At 44.8% G+C, this 22,286-nt stretch overlaps 1 protein-coding gene across 23 annotated transcripts in view; it reads right to left on the bottom strand.

Moving 5' to 3' along the window:
- Positions 1–16,631, bottom strand: part of MEIS2 (Meis homeobox 2) — a 209,578-nt gene extending 192,947 nt beyond the window's left edge. For 4 of the 23 annotated variants that reach the window (NM_001445078.1, NM_001445076.1, NM_001445079.1 and 1 more), the window contains 6 exon segments: positions 9,600–9,749; positions 10,529–10,579; positions 11,599–11,649; positions 12,362–12,503; positions 14,033–14,265; positions 15,529–16,626. In NM_001445078.1, coding sequence (NP_001432007.1) covers positions 9,600–9,749; positions 10,529–10,579; positions 11,599–11,649; positions 12,362–12,503; positions 14,033–14,265; positions 15,529–15,540 — 639 coding nt within the window. In that variant the 5' untranslated portion in view covers positions 15,541–16,626. 23 annotated transcript variants of the gene reach the window in all.
- Between the last annotated feature and the right edge of the window lie 5,655 nt (positions 16,632–22,286).

Below are 22,286 nucleotides of genomic sequence, written 5' to 3'. Positions count from 1 at the left end.
GCCGAGGAATTTTTCCACAGTTACCATTTCAGCCATAAATGAGGAAACAAGAGGAAAGGTGCAGAGAGAGAGAAAAAAAAAAATGTGTACATATTAGTATTTGTGGAACAGGCTGTACATAGATGTCACATTATAGTATGTTATCTTTTCAGCAATAGGTCCCCCAAAGAAGAAAAGATGCTCTAGAATCTTGATGAAGTGGTGGTTATATTGGTATATACATCTGTTAAAACCAATTGGAATAGACACTTTAAATGGATGCATTTTACTATATACAAATTCTACCTCAATAAAGTTGATTTTTAAAGTTAGAAAAAAAGTCTCTTTAAAAATCTAAAAGTGTATTATCTGAATTAAGGCACATTCTTCCAAGAAATAGGTCTCAATGCTCTTGGATACCAAATACTTCAGAACATTCACATCTACAAAACTCAAAAACTTCCGTAAAAAGTCAGACTGCACAGTGTATGAGACAGCTCTTCACAGCAAATGCATTGCCCTAAAACAGCCTGAAAAACTCAAAATTATTGTCCACTGATTATACAGCCATCAGAGACAATAACATTAATCACTGCATCAATACCTTCTTCTTTAATCTGCACAAACCACAATCCAAAAAGTGAAACAACTATGACCTGTTACGGATCTAATAAACCGAAGAGGACTTCCATTTCAGCTGCATGGAAGGTTTAAAGTCACAGAGCAGTGTTTTTTTCTTGGAAGAACTGTTCATTTTAAAGGACACAGAAGATAAGCCGAGAGTTATAGCTCCTGATAGTTTGCTGAGTGTATTCTTGTGTTCCTCCTCCCCGTTCCTGATCATTCCCAATACCCTGCTGTTGCTTAAAGGAAAACAGGAATTCTAATGTACAGGAAGGAGTTTATCAGCACCACATGAAGGCAGGCAAGAGATGGAATTTCCTCTGACAGAAACAGAGAGTATGAACAGCACATGAAACAGACCAGCCTTAAGGTCAGAGCTTGTCACCTGTATGTGATGACTTCAACTAAGTCCACAGATCTACTGGTAAGTGAATTCATGGAGGCGGCGGGTGGCAGGAATATTTTCGGGCAAAATAATTTTAAAATCCAGCAATCTCTCAAAGTACACTATTTCTTCTTACAAGAATTGGTAAATAAGGATTTAGTTTGACCTGCCTATAGGCAACGGGCTGAAATCTTGACCATCTGAAAAATAGTCTTGCCGTGTTGTCATTATATAAAGTTTACCCAGGAAAAAAATCAGTCTCTCATTTTTCTCTGCTTCAACTCTACAATGTACAAACAGAAATAAAACTTGACCAAGATAAAAATCAAGAAACCAAGGTGAGACAACATAGGGAACAAATCTCATTTGGAACAACAACAAGACATTTGTTTTCCTCTAGAGATCTGCTGTAAACTACTGGAAATTAATATTTAGCATTTTTGATAGATGGTGAAATGACCCAAAGCTCTAGGGATTAATAACATCTATATCAAATCATGCTGCTGGCATTGCTATCAGGCAAGCAACTGATTCAAACGGAAAACCCAAAGCTGAAATTTTGTGACTATAAACACAGCACAGGTATAGCTCTATAAAGGTACGCTTTCGAAAGTATATCAGTGACTGAAGTTGAGCAGAATAAAATGAAAACCAAGGTTCTCTGCTGCCTGTATTAAGACAAAGTCATGCCTGTGATGTCTCTTTTTATCTAAGTTAGAAAACACTCAATAGTTTCAAGCTAAAAGCAAACAGAATACAGGGGTTCTTCAAGCTTTGCAGCCTATTCGTGTCAGCTGTTTGCCGGATGGTAACCAGATAAAGAGCTGGAAGAATTACATGGAAAAAAAAAAAAAAAGAGAGACAGAGAGAGAGAAAGAAAGAAAGAAACAATAGCATGGTGTGAGTTTAGTCCTGCCACAATACCAGCTAGAGCCTTCTTTTAGAAAATGCAATTACTGCAACACAGTCACCTAAGCTAAACTTTTCAAGATACACAACAAGTGATGTGAATTTTATGCACTGCATTTTCTTTTTTTATTAAACTGGCTGCTATAACAGCTCCTTGCCCCTCATGAAAATTGCAATAATTAACCACTAACACCTCAACTATGTTTTAAGGCACATTTCATCCAAATTGTTCAAATGAAGCTTGAGCAAGCTTTCCGTTTGGGCACTATCGTGATTTGAAGGGATCACTCAGAAGGACTTCCTCCAACTGAAACCACTGGTTTGCCCCTATCAGTCAAACTTGTACTGAGTTTTAAAGTCAGGGCTCACTAATTTGATTTCCTTCCATGGTTTTCTAGAGTTGGTGGTCTCTAAACTAAAGGGGAGAAAAATAATAAGACCCATAAGCAAATATTACTTTAAGAGCAGCTGGTTCCTCCAAATGAGTTGGGTCTTAGATTTTCAGTCTAGCCCTGAAGTTGGCTCAAGTTTACTAGCTAACCTATCATGCCCCTGTCTCTCCCCTCTTATCTCTCTCACATCCTCAAAAATGCTATCCCAAAAAAATGTCACAAGATGTTTATTTCCAGGGTGTCTCAAGCATTAGGCTCTAGTTTGAGAGACTGATACAGGCTAGTGCCAGAATATTCATTTAACTTGAAACTAGGAAAAACAGATGAATCCCTCTGGGGTTTCCCAGGCTGAGGAGTTACCCCAACGTTGTCTGTATTCAGTTCCACTATGGTGACTTGATCACACACAAAGATAAATATTGATGATCTGGTCAATAAAAAATTGCTACCTCCCTGGTCATAAAACACTGGAAGTGACATGGATAGATTAAAATATAGTCCTTTACCCACAACACTGATCTGTTCTTAGACGGAAATATTTGTTTGTATCGCAACTCCTTTCTTCTTCTTCTCTTCCCTCCCTAGATAGTTTCCAAGTTTACATCCTTCAAGAATAATTGCCTGGCTTTCTGCCAAATTATATGCAGAAGTTTAGTGAATCTTGGAACCAAAGTGGCATATGAAAGCATGCAAAACACATGACGTACGTTGAAAACTAGAGAGACGTGCTCTCTGCGTGCATGCGTGTGGGTGGGTCATCAGGTACATGCATTTCACAATATATATCCTGTTCTTAAGTCAAAAGTATCACAAAGACACCCGAGGGTGAGCAGGAAACATGTTTCTATTCCCAGTAGCTTTAATAACTGGGAGTCCAATATGGTACTCTTCTTGCTCTTACGTAATTGTGTTAAAGAGCAGTGTTAGCAGGAGAAAAGCAGTGAACACTGAGTGGGGCACAATAGAAGGAGATGGAAAATAGATACAAGAAGCTAGGTCTCCAGGGGCAGTATTTTCTATTTGCTGGGCTGCAGACTCACAGCTGATAATGCAAGTTGTAATTAATATAAAAGCAGGCGACAAGATGGGGAGGCCTTGTAGAAGGGGGGCCACAAGAGATCACTCTGCTGCTCTCCTCCATTTCTCATTTACACACAGCTTCCCCTAGAAAACAAAATTCTTCCAGTGTTTTCTCCCTTGAAAGTTAAAAAAAAAAATTGATTTAGCATCATCATTGAATTTTGCTAAATCTAGGAAAGAGCACAGGACAGGCGTCTCCAGGCAGAGAAAGCAAATCCTCCACGCGCCTCTTTTGCTGAGATTGAAGATATGGTGGAAATTGTAGCATTTTACATCATTACGGCATTTCTGTGGGGGACCTGCCTATAGGATAATACTTAATAAGTCCCCATGAGTTGGTGGCATTTCCCTGTTGAAATGAGTCCACACAGCTCGTGGTTTCGAATAGATACTGGAGTGAAATGTATAAGCACTTCCAAATACATACACAGCTGAATGGGGAAGTAAAATGTATTAGGCTTCAAATAGGAAGAAAAAAAGAAGAAGCCATAGTACATACAAGTTCTACCTAAAGTAATCTGAAACTTATTTTAGATCCCAAAATAAAAGGTGATTCAATGGATGCAGTGTAAGAGAAAGAGCCTTAGATTGGAACTGACTCGAGGGTGCCACCTCCAATTGTCATGTGACTGTAAGCAAGTGATGAACTCATTTTCCTGGGACTTGTTTCCCTTCTCCCTTTAAAACTGGGAAGTCAGACAAAATAATCCATAAAGTCACTTCCACTTCTTCTATTATTAAAAAGCACTTTAAAATAAGCATTTGATTCTTTAGACCTGACACAACTAATACACGCTAAAAAACACCGAGCCAAAAATACTATATAAACTTGGAAAATACAGGAAAGTAATTTGGAATAGGTGCTTATGGGTAGAAAGTAATCATCAACATATACAGATATTTCAATGAGCAAATGGAGCAGGCAAAACTAATTTGACCTGAGATGTTCAAACAACAAAGGCAAGGTATGCTAGATTCAGAACACATAACTAACACAACTTACACGCTTCCTATGACGTTAAGGTGTTTTAATTCCTAATTAATATTATGCACAAACTATTTTTAAAAATAAGATGAAGACTCCTATCATGAGGTATTCAAGCCCGCAAAAGTTTAAAATGTTAATTGCATTGTGTGGAAAAAAAATGTTGGAATTTCAATTTCGTTATTCAAAAGTTGACACAAGAACTCAGGAGAACTGTGTGTGCTTTCAGAACACGTACTCACTCTTTAAAAATGTAAATAGAGCCAGGGTCTCTCTCTCTCTCATTTCCCTGCTTCCCCTCTCTATTAAGTTCTGGGGCTTAATATGTGAGCATCTCTCACAGAGTGGCAAGTACTCTTTGCAAATGATTCCTCCTCTGTCTAATGGAGTAACTTTTAGAGAAGATAGAAATGTCTTCTATTGTTGGTGCACTATCATGTTATACAATGTTTCCTCTAATTCTGAATTGTGTGAGGATATTCCATAGAAGGGTCAGCCTGAAAAAAAATGGGAAATGAATTTCTGAAATATCAAAACGTTAATCCCATAGTGAATGCCCATGATTGTCAAGTGCACCTTGGTTTAATTCCATCTTGTCACAGTTACTCTGAAAGCATTCTCCAACTGCACAACCTAAATGATTTCACTAACATAATGATTCTTGATGGGAAGTTGACAGAAAAGTCATCAACCACCAGAAACTACATGACGGCAACAACAGAAACCCATGCCCCTCAGCAACATCTCCTTGAGTTAGTGGACAGCTCAGAGGTAGAACTTTCTAAAACAGATACCCAGAGCCCTTGGATGACATATAATGAGGTCTCATCTTACACTAGAACATAAGAAACTCTCTGATAAAATAACTCAATCATATTATTAATATTATTTTCAAGTCTCTTTTTCGCTCTTGATAGTCTATAGGCCAATCAATCAAACTTCCCTTTCTCCTTGCTGCCCACTCTCGGCTGATTTTTTAAGACACTTGCCTGTATTCTGTCCAGAACAAGGTTCTGGGGGTTCTCCCCTCTGACTTAACCCATTTTTAAAAAACTGCCTAGACATAAATACATTTGACATACTCAGAGATACAAAAGAATACAATAGTATATCTTCACTTAAATTACGGCTTTCATAGAAATGAAAATAATTTTTCTTTTGTTAGTCAGATTATCAGAGCCAGTCAATTTTAAGGCACCTCCCATTCACTGTTAGTAAATATAATTCTATTTTCTTCTCTATACTTAATATGTCCAAAAAAAAATGTGTAGTTCCTTATGAACATTAATTGGGAATAACAATATAACTGTACGCACTTCAGGTGAATGGAGCTTAGGTGAGAGAATAAATTTCAAATATATTTCACTTATCTAAACTTGATCTAAAGATAGGTAATCTTCACATACAAATATACATATTTCATTTGTCTGCTCTAGATCTAAAGATGATCTAAAATTTGGTAAAGTAAAAAATATAGATAACACCTACTATTCAGAAATACTAAAGACTAGAAAAAACATGGTTATTCTACAACAGTTTTCAAGTTGAAACTTTAAAAAAAAAAAGAATTGGTTTCTTGACATGTTTATTTTAAACATAATAAATTTGAAAGTCTGGGAAGCTTAATATGAACTGCAGCAGGAAAATAGAGTTCTATTTCTTTTCACCATCATATTTTTTTCTCCCCCAATATATTCCAAAGAATACTGCAATAGCTGTTTCTTACCCATAACAATTACTGTTATGTTATAATAAGAATAGAAGGGAAAATGCTTTATGTTAAAAATATTAGCAGGCATTCACTATGAATATACTAAACATGACAAAACAGTAGCCAATGTTGCAAATTTTATTTTCTATTTAATCCCAAACTTACTTTTATCACTATGCCCATCATGTAAGAGTCAATAAGAAATGAACAAATTCAGTATCTTTCCTGAATGTAATATATAGGAGGTAAGGCATTATGGCTGTCTTAATGCACCTATGTCACATCAGATTATTTACATAAAATTATACAATGTGAAATCAGCATGATAGCCTGATTTACTAAGTAATAGTATATAAAACTCATTATTAAAACTTTGCCAAAAATACTTGCTTTCCAGCTATTTCTATAAATTACTCTTATACACTTCTATTTTTCAATTTTTTAATAACAAAATTAAAAGCTATTTTGGTACCTAATGTTCTGCTCCTGATGCTTCTCTCTCTGCTTTCCACTACACAGACTCACACACTTGTTCTTTCTTTTCTCTTTCATTCTCTCTCTCCCTGTCTGCTTCTTCCTTGAACACACACACACACACACACACACACACACACTCATTCACTCACATACACATGCACACAAAGTAGCTTGATACCACTTAATAAGGATAGAGGTGTATGTGTTTTGGGGGTGTCAAACAGCTGTCACAAACTGTCACCTCCAGAAGAGAAACCTTGGCACACAACAAATTAAACTACACTTCTTTTTTAGCTGTCATTATTCATAGCCAATAAGTTGAAATGCTCTCAGCATTTCATGTGCAAATAAAACCACGAGGACGCCAGTAGATCAGAATAGTGGGCCAACAGATAAACCAGAGAAAACAACACGCTGTCTTGGTCCTTCTGAAGTGGCTCATCATCACCCCGGCACCAGTGTGCACCAAATGAGATCCAGCCTGGGGCAATATATTAAATATGCATATCAAAGCAAATGAAAAAGTAAACCTGGAGATTCAAATTGGACACATTTACATGCTGAAAATGTCCCACTTGTACCACTTTTCAGGTAATGGGTCTGATGTATTTTTTCTTTTTTTGTGGCTGGGGTAGGGGTGGAGGGAGGAGGGTAAGCTTGCACAAGACACTGAAGCATAAGAGGACTCATTTTGCTGGGGGAGGGGAGCAGGTGGCTGGAAATGAATGGATTCTATATACCTATGGTAGAGAAGTATCAAAAGTGGTAAGAAACTCTCCAAGGTTTTCTCTCACCTCCTGCATAAAATTCAAGTCTGGGGCAAACTTCACCATTTCCCACTCGGTTTGCTGGTGGAACAAATTATGGCTTCCTTTCAAAACAAATAGCAGGGGGCTAAAGTAAAAATGTTATAGTTCAGACTCTAGGAAATAAAAGGCTTTGAATTATGATGCCCAATGAGGTGGCAAGCCCTCATGGGTTCAAAATAAATCAGTTGTCATATTTACTTGATTGGGGGCCTAAAAGAAATGACACAAATGTTACAGCTGACTCTTTTATCTGAAGATGATGATTGTTACATTATTAAAGCACTATCTTCTTAGGTACAACTTCCTTCTTGAGTGTAATTTAATATTACAATACTTCCATAAGTTGGCATCGTCTACCAGCCAATACTCTAAACAGCCTCGTTTATCTTATCTCTTCTATGTAAACATCAGCATGCTCTAGTTCCATACATCCACTTGAAAAGACAGTTGCCAAGAAACTGTTCTAGAAAACCAAGTAGTTAAGACCCCTTAGAACTGCCACAAGAAAAGCTTTTGGCTTCAGACAACTGTGAACTTCTCATTCTACAAACTGTATAACTAGATTCCTTCCCAGTCCCCCCCAGTAGTGCAAGATCAGGTGAATTTAGTAACAGGGAGCAATGAAAATAAACAAATATATGATGACAACAACAACAACAAGAATACTTCTAAGATAGTGTCATGCCTCATGGACTACAATCATACATTGTATAGACACATATCAGCAAATAAACTTTCCATAGCTGCTTGTTGCACCCTTCTGATTTCAGTTAATACATTCAATATATGAAAGAGTTCCCCAAAGTTTCTCCCATCGTGATGAAAAACGCCAGGAGTAAGGACAGGCATAGGAGCTTTCAACACCGTGGTATTTATTCTATCTCAGAACTGGACTTTGGGACTGAGGTTTTCTTTTCTTTCTTTTTTTTTTTTCTTTTTTTGACTTTTGTTCTTAAGCTCTGTGTGTTCTTTCCACATAGCACACTGGCTAATAATAAAAATCTGTGACTGTATATTTTCAAAACTTTGGGGGGCAGGAGGAGGAGAAACTTATTCTCGAGGCATCTCATCTCATTCCTTTTAACACCCAAGGATGGGAGGTGAGGATAGTGGTACAAATGGCCTTCAAGTCCCGATGCTCATTTAACTCCACAGAATGTTAAATTAATATTTCAGCCACCAAGTTATTAGCCGATAGCCTATACCATTTAGGTTGTGAGTTTAATTGACTGTAATCTATAGACACCCTGTCCCCCATCCCCAGGCTTGAGTTCCTATAAATAAACTGCTGTTCACACCCACTCTTTAACCTCGCCACTCGTGCCTTGCCTACCAGCTGCAATCTTTCTTCTCTTTGCTTCTTTTTCAAATTTTCAATCTCACTACATATGCTTTTTTTTTTTTTTTTTTTTTAAGCATCAGACTCACTAGATGGGTTCCAAAATAAGATTAAAAACAGAGAGAATAAAAGAAATCTCCCTTCCTGGCCTAACACACACAGTCCCTCCTTACTACACTCTCTGTCCTCATTCACCAACTGTTTCAGTGTTAAAATTCAACCACTAACCTATTATTACTCAATCACAACTCCCTTCAGCTTTCTCTAATACATTGTTAATGTTTGTTTCATCAAGGTTACTGTCTTTTATTATGAAGATACTTCGGGCCTTGGCAATAAGTCCATATACTGACAATAAGTTTCTATACAGCAAAAACTCTGAGAACTAAAATGTGTTCATTCCTTTTATTTCGAATGCAATGCAAGACTGCCAATAATTCTCAGAATTGTCATCTCTGTGAGAGACTAGGGTATCAGCCCTCCCTCCTCAATTCTCTTTTCCATCAGTCCTCTCTCCCCATCTTGTCCAGCTTAGATTTCCTGACTCTTTCCCTGCTGCACTGATTACAGAGTTGAGAAAGCAGAAAAGGCAGCAGCCACCATATCAAACAGACAATTTGCTAACACTCAAGTCACCAAATCCAGGAAACTTTACACATTAAGAGCACAAATCACTCTATCAACTCCTGTGCCCCCCCCCCATGCCGTTCTCCACATCAATAAGGATGGGGTCCAAGAAAGGGGAAACAGAGGTGAAAGGTATTGGCAGAAACAGTATGAAAGAGACCCCCAGAGAGACTAAATTATTTAAAAAGACAACTAAGTCATGGAGCTAGAGGTGACAACAAATTTTTAAAAAACTGCCTTGCCCAGTGGTCTTAAACGAATGCCAAAGGCTCACAGACTTACATGGTCAGCGAGGTTTGTGGAGGAGCCTGAAAGTTCTTCATGATCTGATTTGGAGCTGCCGTCTCTTTCATCAATGACAAGGTCTATAGGCATTTTCCCCTTCAAACAGCTAATGTACCGGTGGCAGAAGTTATCACACAGTTCATGGACCTAGGAGGGTAATGGTGGAGGGTTCAGCTCGAATTGTTGATGTTGTTGTTTTGTTTCATTTTTCAAGGGAAAAAAAATATCAGGTTGCAAGCTTACATTTGGAAAGAGCAACAGTGCCATGTCTTCCAAACTAATTCTAATTAATGGGTGTAATAGTTGAAGGCGAGGAAACAATAGAGCAATTGTTGTAGCAGATATTATTCTCCAGAGACTTCCCTGAGCAACAAGTTACAATGAAGGGGGCAGAAGAAGGACTGGAAGTAACTGGGTTCAGACTCGGAGTCCAGGGAGGAAAATCCGATTTGATGATAACATCAAAATGTTAGAACACTGGAACAACATTAGCATTTGCCATTCAATAAGCTGGGAATTCTGTATGTTTCCAGGGGAAAGTGATTGAGCCATAGAGCAATGTAAAGACACCCTAGCGAGGATGATTCCTTCTGCTTGCACCTAACACCCGCTCTGGGCCTAATAGAGATGCAAGCAGGCTGGACGTCCAGTAACACAAATGGTTTGCTGCATTTCAAAATAATCCTGAATGCCTGGGGGAAAAAGGGGGGAGGAGTGGCTACTTGAAAAGGCAGGGCTGTCCTAATTCACTCATCCTCTGAGCCCCTGGATTGAGGAGCAATTTGAAGGAGGACTTGGTAACAAGTTCCTCAAAATCTCTCCAGGTGCTCAAACTCCTCAGACTGGAGGTTTGTTTAAAAACATCCCGACTCAACCAGGAGAAGGAAGTGACTAAATCAAAGCGGGGAGTGTCGTTTCCTGCTTACCTTTTCTAACTCCAAAAGATGAAACCTTAGTACTTGTATTGCTTGTATCATCTGAAAGAAAAGTTTAGAGTGAGGAGTTAAGGCTCGGTGACCCCCGTGAGGTTTATAATGGGGGATGGTCAGGGAACTGGACTGGGGAGAAGACGCAGGCAACTGGCCTGGCAAAAACCCACACATTAAGAAATCGTCAGAAAAACCAAGTGATTACGGATCATCTCTGGCTCATTGGCTACGGAGTAGGACTCTGACTCAACCTGAGCCGAAGCATTTGATGTCTTTGCACCTCTTGTTAACGGAGCTATTTGTAAGGGCTGCTTTCCTAGGGACAGGCCTTCTTTCCCCGCCTGAGTCCTCTTTCACCGTCTCCTCCCTCGACCTCAGGCCAAATTTTAAAAAAAGAAAAAAAAAAAAAAAGAAAGAAAGAAAGAAAAGAAAAAAAGGGAGAAAGAAAGAAAAAAAAAGTCGCTTCTCAGGGGAGAGAGAGAAAGCTTTTTAGAACCGCACACCCTGCGAAATCCGTCCTTACTAAAGAAGGAAATACTCAAGATGAATGGTGAGGCAGGGCCTTTGAAAGCGGATTTAACTACTTTTAATATTGAAATCGTGCAAATTAGCAAAAGAATCGCACCTAAAAGTGGCCTGCGCCGGCCTGCCCCCCACCCCACCCCCCACCCCACTCCCCACCTCCCCGGCCCGCCCTCCGCCGCGCCAGTGGTTACTTCCTTCAGGTCAGCTGCCCCGGGCCCGACTGCCTGCCCCAGCAAACAGAGGAAACAACTCCCTCCTCGCCGCCTCACTCCCGGGGCCGAGACCTGGGGCGCATCCCCTGCCCGCGCTCCCGGCGCCGCGTCCCCGCAAGCTGCCGCCCTGGGCTCTGCTCCTCCCGACGTCCAACCCGCCCTTATTCCCCGCTCCCTGGCGGGGGCTGCCAGCTCCTGTCTTCCTCCCCGGCGCTTTGGTAACTTCCAGAGGGCTCGGCCCGAACCCCCTGGAGCTCTGGGGCTGGACGGGTGCTTCTGGTCAAGGGAGGGGGCCCAGGCTGGGGAAAGGCAAGCGACGGTGAACCTTACCAAATTGTCCAGCTCTGGATTTGAGGAAAAGAGTGGCTTTTCGGCGCGAACCTATAGGAAGCAGGGAAAGGCAGCATGAATTACCGCTCCTTGTAAAAGAAGAAAAACCCTGTCAACCGCCTAAACTGTAGTGTGTGCGCGGGGATGGTGAAAGGGCAGTGGCGAAGAGGCGAGCGGCTTTGGTAAAATACCTGAAACAAACTAGTGCCTTAAAAGAGTGGAGTGGCCTGGAAAAGAATCAGGGCCTTCAGGTCCTGGCCCCATGAAGGGGAACCGGGAACCGCTAAGCTGTAGCCGAGGACTCCGGGCCGTTCTGTGGGCCGGGGTACCTCCTTATCCTGCCGTCCACGCGGCTGGGCTTCGAAGCCTCCTTCACCTCCGCGCCCGCGCCTATCGCCCCGAGAGGCGCCCAGCTTCCTTCCCTCCTGGGCGCTCTTGGGGCCCTTGAACCCCTATCCCCAATTCTGGCTCAAGTAGCTGCAGGCGGGGGAAAAGGCCAAGCCCCAGATTAGGAGCAGGTCAACTTTAATTCGAGGGTCGAGCCCCTGTATTCCTGGCTTGGGGGAAAAACAAACACCCATATTTATCTCCTCTTCCAATTCGCCTCCAGGCTCAAGGATGGGGAGGAGGCTTAGAGCGCGGACTGGGCCGGAGAAACAGATCGGGTGTCCCTGCCTCTTCCTCCTCTTTCAAGTAAAGCTCGGAGGGGAGGGGAGGGGGAGTGGGGGGCTGCAGGAGGGGGAGTGGGTCAAGAAGGTTGGACCTGCTTGGCGAAGACCGCGATGTCCTCGTTGAAGGAGTCGGAGGAGCAGACGTCTCCGCCGGCCACTCCGGGTTCTCGGGGAGTGCAGGTCGCCAGCTCGCACTTCTCAAAGACCAGAGCTAACAGAGGAAACAACGGGTGCCTAACGGGCAGCGCCACGCAGAGACACACACACGGAGACGGGGTGCAGAGGGGAAGGAGCAAGAACTGTAATCAACAAGTTTGGAGGGTTCGGATTCCTTCTTTAATACAACAGGCACGCACCACACTTTACAACCCTTCCTCAGCCAGCAGAGTCTGGGCCAGAAACAGAAAGGGGGTGGGGGGGAACGACCGGGCCCTTTCCTTCGGCTCAGGACTCCCTCAGATCTGGTCTGAGAAGCCCCTAGCCACTTTAGCCCGCCAAGGAAATAGAGCCTCGGTTGGAACGTAATGAAAGATCCAAAGAGCTCAAGCAGTCTGGAGCCCGGAGTTGATCCAGACCCACTCCCCACACTACAGAGGCCGCTCCACCAACCGCTGAGACCCTGCCCTGACCTCCCAAGAGAGGAACACTCTGTGAAATCCAGCATTGCTTTAACTCTGCGTCTTAATGGGCATTTCAGAGGATGCCCACGGTTCATCTACACACACACCCTGAGTGATATTTTCTCCATCTAAATCGAAGAGAGTGCTCGTCTAACCTCTCCACCCCCTTCGATATATAAACTTGTTTGCTCCCCTCCTAATAAAGCCCTGCGTGTGGGGGCCAAAATAATAGGAGTGGTACACGCTGAAGAGCTTCCTTCCAAAGACCACATTTCTCTAGCAGGCAAAAATAAATAAATCGAGTGTTAAAACTTGGAAGTGTGCGTGCGCGTCTGCCCTTTGTGTTCCTCCGGGCGGTTTAGCTACACTTGGGATGCTTGCGGCCTCTGGCTTCAGGCACAGTTGCTGTTGTCCCCTCCCCTCTGGCATCCCGCAGCCTTCCCCACCTACCCTCAGCTGGCAGAGCTGGAGTGGGATATGTTTCGCCCATGCACCCCCATCCCTCCCCGAGTTCTCTCAGCATTTAAAATAATTCCCAGCCGTCTCCCCAACTTCCCTAAGAGCGGCTCTCTGCAAGCAGCAGTCCCTTCCACCCCGCTGCACTTCAAGGTCTGCCCCCTTTATTTACAGAGAATTAAGAAGAGGGTGATTAGGACTTCCTGGCCGACAGAAGCAGCCCTGATCCTAGCTCAAGCAGCATTTAGTGATTCCCAGGCTCTCGGTAGGAAACAGAAAAGAGAAAAAAGTTGCTCCTCAGCAGCAAGAAACTTTCTCCTTCGTCAAGGCCTCTGTTATGGAGGCTGAAAGGACCAGCTCTGCGTCCTTTGGCCAGGAATCCCGTCCTTGGGGAGAAGGCCCTGGCAAGATTCTGAGGACTCAGTCACTCCCCGCTGTAGGGTCCGGAGTGACGGGGCCGTGGGGTTGAAAGAAGCCCACTCGCCCCCGGACTTACATTAAAGAGGTAGAAAAGCAGGCCCCCTTCGCTGTCCTTTCTTCAGGCAAGCGGTTCCGCCCCCCTACCCTAAGGAGAAACAACTCCCCACTTGGTCGTCCACCCTTCTCATCCCCCACAGAGACAAACACGTACTCGCACACACCCTCACACACGGTATGCTGGGCCAGGAGGGGTGGGGGTTGGTTTACCCATAGATCGCGTCCTTGTCCCGCTTCAAGGCATCGTTGACAGCGGATCCCATGCTGGCCGGCATGACATTGGGGTGCGGGGCGTGCGCGCCGTAGTGCTGCGTGGCGTGGAGCGGCGGTCCGTGGTTCAAGTGGTGAACCGGCGGGATCGGCCGCGGAGCGTGCGGGTCTCCGTACATGGAAGCAGGCACCCCTACTCCGTCCATCCCGCCGTAATGGGGCAGCTCATCGTACTGGCAGAACCCGGCAAAGGGGCGGGGGGCGAAGGAGGTGATCGAGAACCAGGAGAACGAGGGGAGACAGGAAAAGAAGTAGGGAGAAGAGAGCGAGGAGAGAAGTGAGGAAGGAATAGAATGAGAGACAGGGAGAAAGGGAAGGAAAGAAGGGAGGAGGAGGAGGCGGGGGGAGGGGGACGGGAGAGGAAGAGAGAGGAGAATAAAAATAAAAACAAAGTCAGAAAGGAGAAGAGTACCGAGCACAAGTTGAACATACAAGAAACCAAACCAGCCGAAACAACGGAGTTGAAAGTTGGGGATGGGGGGTGTTCTTAAACTTAAAAATAAAAAATGAAAAATTATGAACCGAGAGCAGCGTTTAGAGCCGGGAGAGGGGGCGGTGAGGCCGGGGGCTGAGCCGGCGCCGGGAGGTCCCGCTCCGGCCAGAGGCAGCAGAACCGTAGCGAGCCAACCGAGGGAGAAGTGGAGTTAGTGTGAGGAGGAAGCCCCGGATCCCACCCCTAACCCCCCTTCGCCTCCTCCAGAGGATCCAATAAATCAAAAGGCGAAATGAAACAAAATAAAGAGAAGAAAAACGCTAATAATCAGGAAGAGAACGCCGAGGACGAGGGAAGACTGGGGCCAGTGCCTCCCCGGGGGCAGGGAGCGGAGGGTGGGAGGGGGTGGGAGGGGAATAACGTGAAAGTTACCAGAAACATTATTTAGCAGCGGATTCCCTGCGTCCTTGTCAATTTCAGAGACAAAACAAGCAGCCCAGGCTAGTCTAGGCGGCGGCGCAGCGGCTGCGGCAGCGCGGCCCCAGCGGCGGCCCCGGCGGCGGCTCCTACGCAGCCGGTGCCCGCCCGGAGCCGCGGGAGCAGCGGCGGCAGCGGCGCAGCAGCGGCAGCGGCGGCAGCAGGAGAACCGGGGGAATCGCGCTGCTGGGGTAAAAGCTGGAGCGAGGCGAAAGCGTGTAACAATTGCACTCGCACACACACACACACACACACCACTCACACGCACTCGCCGCCCGCCCGCTCGCACAGCGCTGAAACACGCGCGCCCAGACACGCACACACGCACGCACACACACTCGCACACACGCAGAGGCACGGGGGGGAAAGAAGCCGATGAATAATTTTGCTGCTATTTTTTTAAATACTGGCCGCCATCATCAAGCAGCGAGCAGCAGCAGCAGCGTTGAAGGGAGAGGAGGCAGCGGGACAGGCCCCTCTTAGGAGAGGATTTATATCTAGGTAAGTGTTGGAGATTTAAACCTACCCTTTGCGCCATCAGTCTGCGCTCCAATAAACTCCTGGATGTGTCGTATATTTAATATCCCAGTCCGGATAAGAAAGTGATCTAGGCTGAAGATTCCTTTTTTTTTTTTTTTTTCCAAACCAAGGAGACTTCTCCCAATTCTCCAATATGTTATTTTTAGGGAAAGAAAAAAAAAAAAGCCCAGGCAACACAACGAAGTTTTTTTTTTCCTGTGATATTTCTTCTTTTTCTCTTTTTTCCTCTTCTTCCTCCTCCTCCTGATCTTCCTCCTCCTCCTCCACCTCCTCCTCCCCCCTCCCCTCCTCCTCCTCCTCCTCTTCGGTCCTCCTTTCCCCCTCTTTCTCTTCTCTTCCCCTCAGTTGGAAAAAAAAAAAAAAAAAAGAAAAAGAAAAAGAAGAAAAAGAAGAAAAAAAAATTGTCAAGCCCCCGAACTGAAGGTTACGAGCGGCCCGTCAGCAGCCCACATGTAACCGAACTGTCGTGTTTCATGGCTTTTTGCCACTCCAGCTGTCAATCAAAGCCCGGAATGTCAAGGTAGTGAATGAATGATGGTTGATGATGATGAAGAGGAGGAATCTTTCAGACCCGTTTTTTTTCTTCCAGTAAACTCCGCGAGGGGTTTCTGCTTCTTGAATTTTTTCCTCCCCCCTCCCCCCTCGTTTAGCTTTGCCCCCGCTGTATATATAATATGATCCTCTCTCTTTAAAGTATCGTTCAAAGAAAGCAAGGGGGGAAAAATCAAGAAAAAAATGAATAGTTTGCAAAAATTGGACTTCCTCCCCCCCTTTCCTGGTAGGTATTTTGTCTCTCCCTCTCTCTCTTTCTCGCTCGCTCGCTCTCACTCGCGCTCGCTCTCTCGCGCTCGCTCTCTCGCGCTCTCTTTCTCTCTCTGGGAGATGAGTGAGTGTCAGTAGGTGTTGGCAGGTTGGCTGCTGCCTGGCTTATAGAAGAGCCTCAGTTTGGCGGCGCGGGTCGGCGGCGGGAGAACGAAATGACGGAACCCGGAAGTCGTGGTGGCCATAGCCCGTCGTACGGCGGAGACACATCCCGGGAGTGGGGAGCGGGAGCGAGGAGGAGCGCGCCGCGCGGAGCCTCTGATATGCAGCGAGTGCGATCGGACTGCCCCGGTTGGGGGGGCGGGAGAGACTGGGGGGGGGCGGGAGGGGGAGGGGAGGCAGGAACCTGGTAGACCCGAGCAAATCAGCGAGGCTGCTCCTCCGCGGGGACGGCGCGGGGGGAGGCGGGGGGAAGGAGGGAGGAAGAGGAGTGAGAGAGTGTGTGTGTGTGTGTGTGTGTGTGTGTGTGTGTGTGTTCGCGCGCGCGCGTGCCTGTGTGTGCGCGCGCGCGCACGTGAGAACAGAAGGAGGGAGAGAAGGGGGGAGAGAGAGAATGAGAATGAAGAGGACAGGGAGAGCGCAGAGAGGAAAACTGCAGAAAACCACAGGGAAAGTACGGTACAGCCTCAGATTTTTTATTTTTTTTTTTTAAACTTACTTCTAGGTCATCTCCCCATCACTCCCGGCTCCTGCCTAACGGGGTCGTGACGGGGACGTTTGGCATGGCGCTCTTGCTTTTGTTCCTTTTAATTCCGCGAGCCCCTACGCCTCTGCCAGCGGACTTTCGTGCCCCGAAGGCTTCTTTTTCTTTTCTCTTTTTTAAATCTTTCTTTTTTTTGCTTTCACCCAGGGACTGCAGAATCTGCAGACAGTACCACCGTCCGACTAGAGTTTTGTTTTTAAGTGGTACTTTCTTTCCTGTGCAGATCCAGGACGCTTGTTGTCTACATTCCATCCCCCCCACTCCCTGCCCCAGAGGAGAAGAGACCAGCTTAACTCAAAGAGCACACGCTCCAAGCTGTGCGGACAAGGGGCCACCCTGGAGAGTCTTTGGGGGCCGCGGTGGAATCAGGAGGGAGGAAGTGGGGTGGGAGTCATTTGGGTGTTTGATGTTCTCTGATGTTGCCAAAGGGAGTGTGTGTGTGTGTGTGTGTGTGTGTGTGTGTACGCGCGTGCACGACTTGTGTGCGCCTCCGAAGTGGATCCCACTTAGAGCTGGGAAGCACTGGAGAGGAAGAGAGAGAGAGTGGTGCCTGGCGAGGACTGGCCGGCACTCCCTGCCCAGCTTTGTTGTGGTCGCCTGGAGCACAGAGGCCAGGGCGCCGTGTCGCGGGCTAACGGCACTGTTAATTACACCGGACAGTTTCGCGGGATCAAGAAGATGGGACCGACTCCGAATGAAGTTTTCCAAAAATGAAAAGCAGGAGAGTGGGGGGGAGGAAGGTAACTACCCCTCATCATTTGTATAGAAAGTAGTTTTAGCTAGTGTCTCGCGGAATCCGTGGCTGGAGCTGCAACCAGCCTCACCTCCGTGCGACGGAGTATCCCGGCAGCGGCGCGTCAATCACTCCGAGCCCGGAGCTAGGGGCGGAGCTAAGGTCTCCCAGCGCGCGCGGCGCTGCAGACCCCGAGGCCCCCAGGCTCTGGGCAGCCTAGCAGCCGGCCCAGAGCTGGGAGCGTGCCCTCTCCCAGCAACTTGCGCTCGCCCTGGCTAAGGGCCACCGGCCCAGAGAATTGAAAGCAGACTGTTCCTCAGCAGCCGCCCCCTTTTCCAACTTTGAACCCATTCTGGAGAGTAAAAAGTAGCGTCTCCTCTGCGCCGGGCTTTGACCCGACTTCCCGGGAGATGGTGGAGCGAGGGCGCAAGGAGAATAATGTAGTGTCTGGGGGTGGGGGGGGTAGGAGAGAGAGTAGGCAGACAGGTTTGTTTGTTTGTTTGTTTGCCCGTCCCCCCCCCCCCTTCACTGTAAGCTTTTGGGCAACTCTCAACTGGGCTTAGGTTGCAGCCTACAGAGACTCCAAGCGGAGTAGGAGAAATTTGGCCCGGTTTTAATAGGGCTGGGGAATGAGCTCCGGAGGTCAATAAAGCCCTCCAAAAATGATGAATGATTGAGCACCTGTGATGATGATAGTGATTACCAGAGCAATTAAACAGTTTGATTAAATGAGCCATCATAACAATGATGTCTGCGGGAAATCGGCCTCACATATAAAAAAGATAGTGCAGAGGGGCTGGCAGCCGCCAGGGTAGCACGGCGTCAGGGAGCCGGGCCGCGGACCACTCGGTATTTGCCAGGGTGGCTGGAGCAGGGACTGCCCCGCGCGCGGAGCCTGGGAGAGATGAGTCTACCCCAGGTTTTCAGCCACTCAGAATCCGGGCTTCAAGCCTGCAAGAGCCGACCGGTGAGAAACCTGCAGGTTGGGGGGGGATCCCCCCCTCATTTTTTCCCCCCAGGACTCCAAGATTAAAAGCATCCTTATTTGTTGCTGAGTTGTTCGTCGACGTATAAGAAAAGGTGAGTAAAAAAAAAAAAAAAGTTGCAAAAGAAGTGAAAAATTTGACTTCCAGAATTTTATTACAAGAAACAAGTATGCGAATTCAGTTTAGCCAGGGCAGGAAGGATGAGAGAGGAAAAAACCAAACTGGTCTCGCTGCGGAGCATTTTCGACTTTGCAAAGGTCTCTATATTGGTGGATCCATGGTCCTCCTGCAATGCCGCTAGCTAAGTTGTTACTCAGTTTTTCAGCTGTTACTCTTCTAACTGTTCTTCTTCTTCTTCTTTTTTTTTTCAATATTGCGTATTTGTTGTCGCCAATAGGATTACTGTTGTTTTAAATATCTTGTATAGTAAGCGCCAATTACTTTTCTTTTTAAAAAGAAAGTCAATTTCCTTGATAAACCCCCTTTTGTAAAAATCAACTTCGAAGCTCTGCATCGCAGAGTTTAAACGTTCAAACGTGCTACCTTCTGCTTTTTTTTTTTTACCATTGCTTCTTTTCATAATGACACTGTGAAGTGAGGTAGCATTCCTACAGCCCTCATTTAAAAAAGGTATATTAGTGTTTTTTTTTTTTAATGCTTCCATGACAGTGCATCTGAGTAAAAACAATTCAGACCAAGCGATGATTTCTATATTTTCAAACAGTTGTTCAGCTGGTAATGGGTTGGTTATTCCATGATAATCTTGAGCTTTACAAGAGAAAAAGAATTGAACTCTATTTTCATGTGTTTTCATCCTTTGGGCAATGCAGAAGGCATTTTAACCTAAATTCCTTTCTTTCTTTCTCTCTTTCTCTAATATTCCACAACTTCTTTTACATTTTATTGAATATATTAAAGCAAGTAACTGGGGCAGTCTGGTTAGATGTGGGAGGGAGAGAGAAATAGGACATTTTGAGATACCGTTAAAAGAAAAAAAAACAAGCAAACAATCATCATGAACTCCAAAGACCTTGTTACAAGTGAGGTCCTCCTGGAGGAAAAATCTGTCATTTAAAACTTCGCCAGTTGCTTAAGGGGAGAACCCCAAATTTCATGCGACTAAAGACATTTCACTTACCTAGGTGCATGTAATTTACGAAACTGTTAGTTTAAAGTAGCATCGAAATGCAGTGAATTACACACAGATCAAGTTGGAGGTGATTCACGATGTCGATTCTTGGTCAATCTGATGAATTCAAAGGACTGTTGCTTTTAATCACCAACTTGCTGATGTTTTGTTAATAGAAGTGAAAAACACTTAAGAACTTCATGAGCTCCGCTAACCCTCAATTTTGCAGTCCGATAGAAGCTATTCCAAAGCAGTGGGGTGCACAAGCTTTCTGATTGTCTAGGCAGATAGTACGCTGCTGCTCCATTCTCAGCCTCTGCACCCCCACCGGGGCTTCGAGGCTCATCTGCTCTCCCACATTTGGGGTAAAGGAAGAGTAGGTGGGGCAGGCTGGGGAGACAGGCATTAGATGGGGGTTGCAGAAGGCAGCACACACCTCCGTCAACAGTCAGTTCCTTTTGCCCAGGCTGGAAATGGTTTTAACAGGCGGTAAAATTTCATCTTGCGGTGTCAAATTGGGGTCATTTTGGGGTTAGAGTTCTCAGTGTCCGAGAGGAGCTGTCCAGCTGCGTGGGGACTCATTAACTGCAAAAGATCTGTTTCAGTAAAAACAATTCAAAGACAATCAGAAGGCTAAAGACCCTCTACAAATCGCATTTTACAAGTGCCCCAGAACAAATATGGATGCAGAAATCTATTTCTTCAGAATCCCAAATTGGCTACTTAGCTCTAGAGTGGAGGTGGGGGCACTGTATAAAAAAAGAGGTGAAAGGGAGGGGACTTGATCGGGTGGGGATGAATGGGAGGGGAAATCAGGCCTTTCAAATTTAAGGGTCTGTTTTTAATCACCTCTTTCTTATTGGAGCATCCCCAAGACTCCTGAGAACTGCTTTTTTTCTACTTTTCCTTTTATTTTTTCATCTCAACATGAAATGCTATTATAGGGAACATTTATGATTTTAAAAGAATAATTGAATCCCTCTATAGTTTCTTAAAGTGCACTGACTTTATGGAGAGTATTCAATTTGAAACGAACATTTATGAACCTAGACTCTTATTTTAGGTGAATTTGTCCCTCTTCTTTAAGGAGCTTGTGTGCCCTTTTTTTTCAACTTTTTTTTTTTTTCTGGAAAGTTATAGGTCCTCAGCACAGATAACTTCAAATTCCTCAGAACTGTGAGGTCTGAAGGGTTAATCTGTGTATTAAAATCGCTGTGTTTAAATCCTTTTTGTCTTCTTACAACAGTTAAAACAATTGATGCCTTGCTAGAGAAGCAAATAGAGCCAAACTTTATCTTATTTGTAACTTTAATGTTTTGAATTGGAGTATTTTGGATTAAGCAGGGTTTTTTTTTTTCTATAAGGTTAATTTTTATTTGTGAAGTTTCTGTTGGCTGGTTTGGAAGAAAGATATTAATTATTACTTTGATTCAAAAAATTCCTTCAGGTGAAAAGAAAGTGCAATTTTAAAATAAGAAGTTAGATGTGAGATGCCTGGAGTTTTAGAATAAAACCAAATCAGTATTTTAAACTATTATTTGAAAGTTTTCTTTCTTACATTATTGACCTGAGCAAGTAAAAAATAATCAAATTATTTTACTCTTCCCCCTTCTCTCTTTTTTGGCGGCCACCTCTGTCACTAGGTCTTCTCTTTCTATCTGCTTCACTGTTCTTTGGGTTTTGAATGCAACAGTGAATTTCTGTAATCTAGGTTTCTTCTCCAAGCCTCCCAGAGTATAAATTGTTATTCAAGGAGTTTGACTGCAGCTCTGCAGAAACAGCCCTGAACTCGGTATCACTGGGACAAAGGCAGAGAGGGGCTCTTTCTGCTCTGACCTGCTGGCTGACAGTTGGAATTTTTGATATATATTTTATTTGGCATTTCCAATAATGCGTTTGCCTCTCCCTCCCCACCCCCTTGCAGCCATCTATTACTTTAAAAACATATCTTCTCTATAAACCTCAGCTCATCCCTGTGAACTGTTCTTGACCTTTCCATCGGTGAAACCAGCAGCTCTGAAAGTTGCTCTAGGAAGAATTCCATTTGCTTCCTTACCTGTTAACTTTGCTCACTCTCTTCCTAGTTGGGGTCAAGAGAGGGAGGGGGATTTTTTGTTTATTTTTGGATTTTGGTCCCTTTGCCACTTAGGCATTTTACCGTGTCGCTCCCCCCCCCCAATTAATGACAACAAAGCACCCCACAATTTATCTTCTTAAATAAGACGGAGTAGAATCATTGTTTTTTCCCCTGTTTGCTCTCTCTTTTTTCTTATTTCTCCCAATTTTAGCCGCTTCACAATCTCGCGGTAGGAGAGTATTTCAATAAATAGCCCTCTAGCGCTATCTGGCGGGGCTCCAAGCGCGACGTGCG

This window comes from Sus scrofa, chromosome 1, assembly GCF_054392235.1.
Source record: "Sus scrofa isolate SSC_HxYL_T2T_F1_AM1 chromosome 1, Sscrofa_HxYL_maternal_Yorkshire_Landrace_v2.0, whole genome shotgun sequence".
Classification (NCBI taxonomy): domain Eukaryota; kingdom Metazoa; phylum Chordata; class Mammalia; order Artiodactyla; family Suidae; genus Sus; species Sus scrofa.
This window is presented reverse-complemented; position numbering and strand designations above follow the sequence as displayed.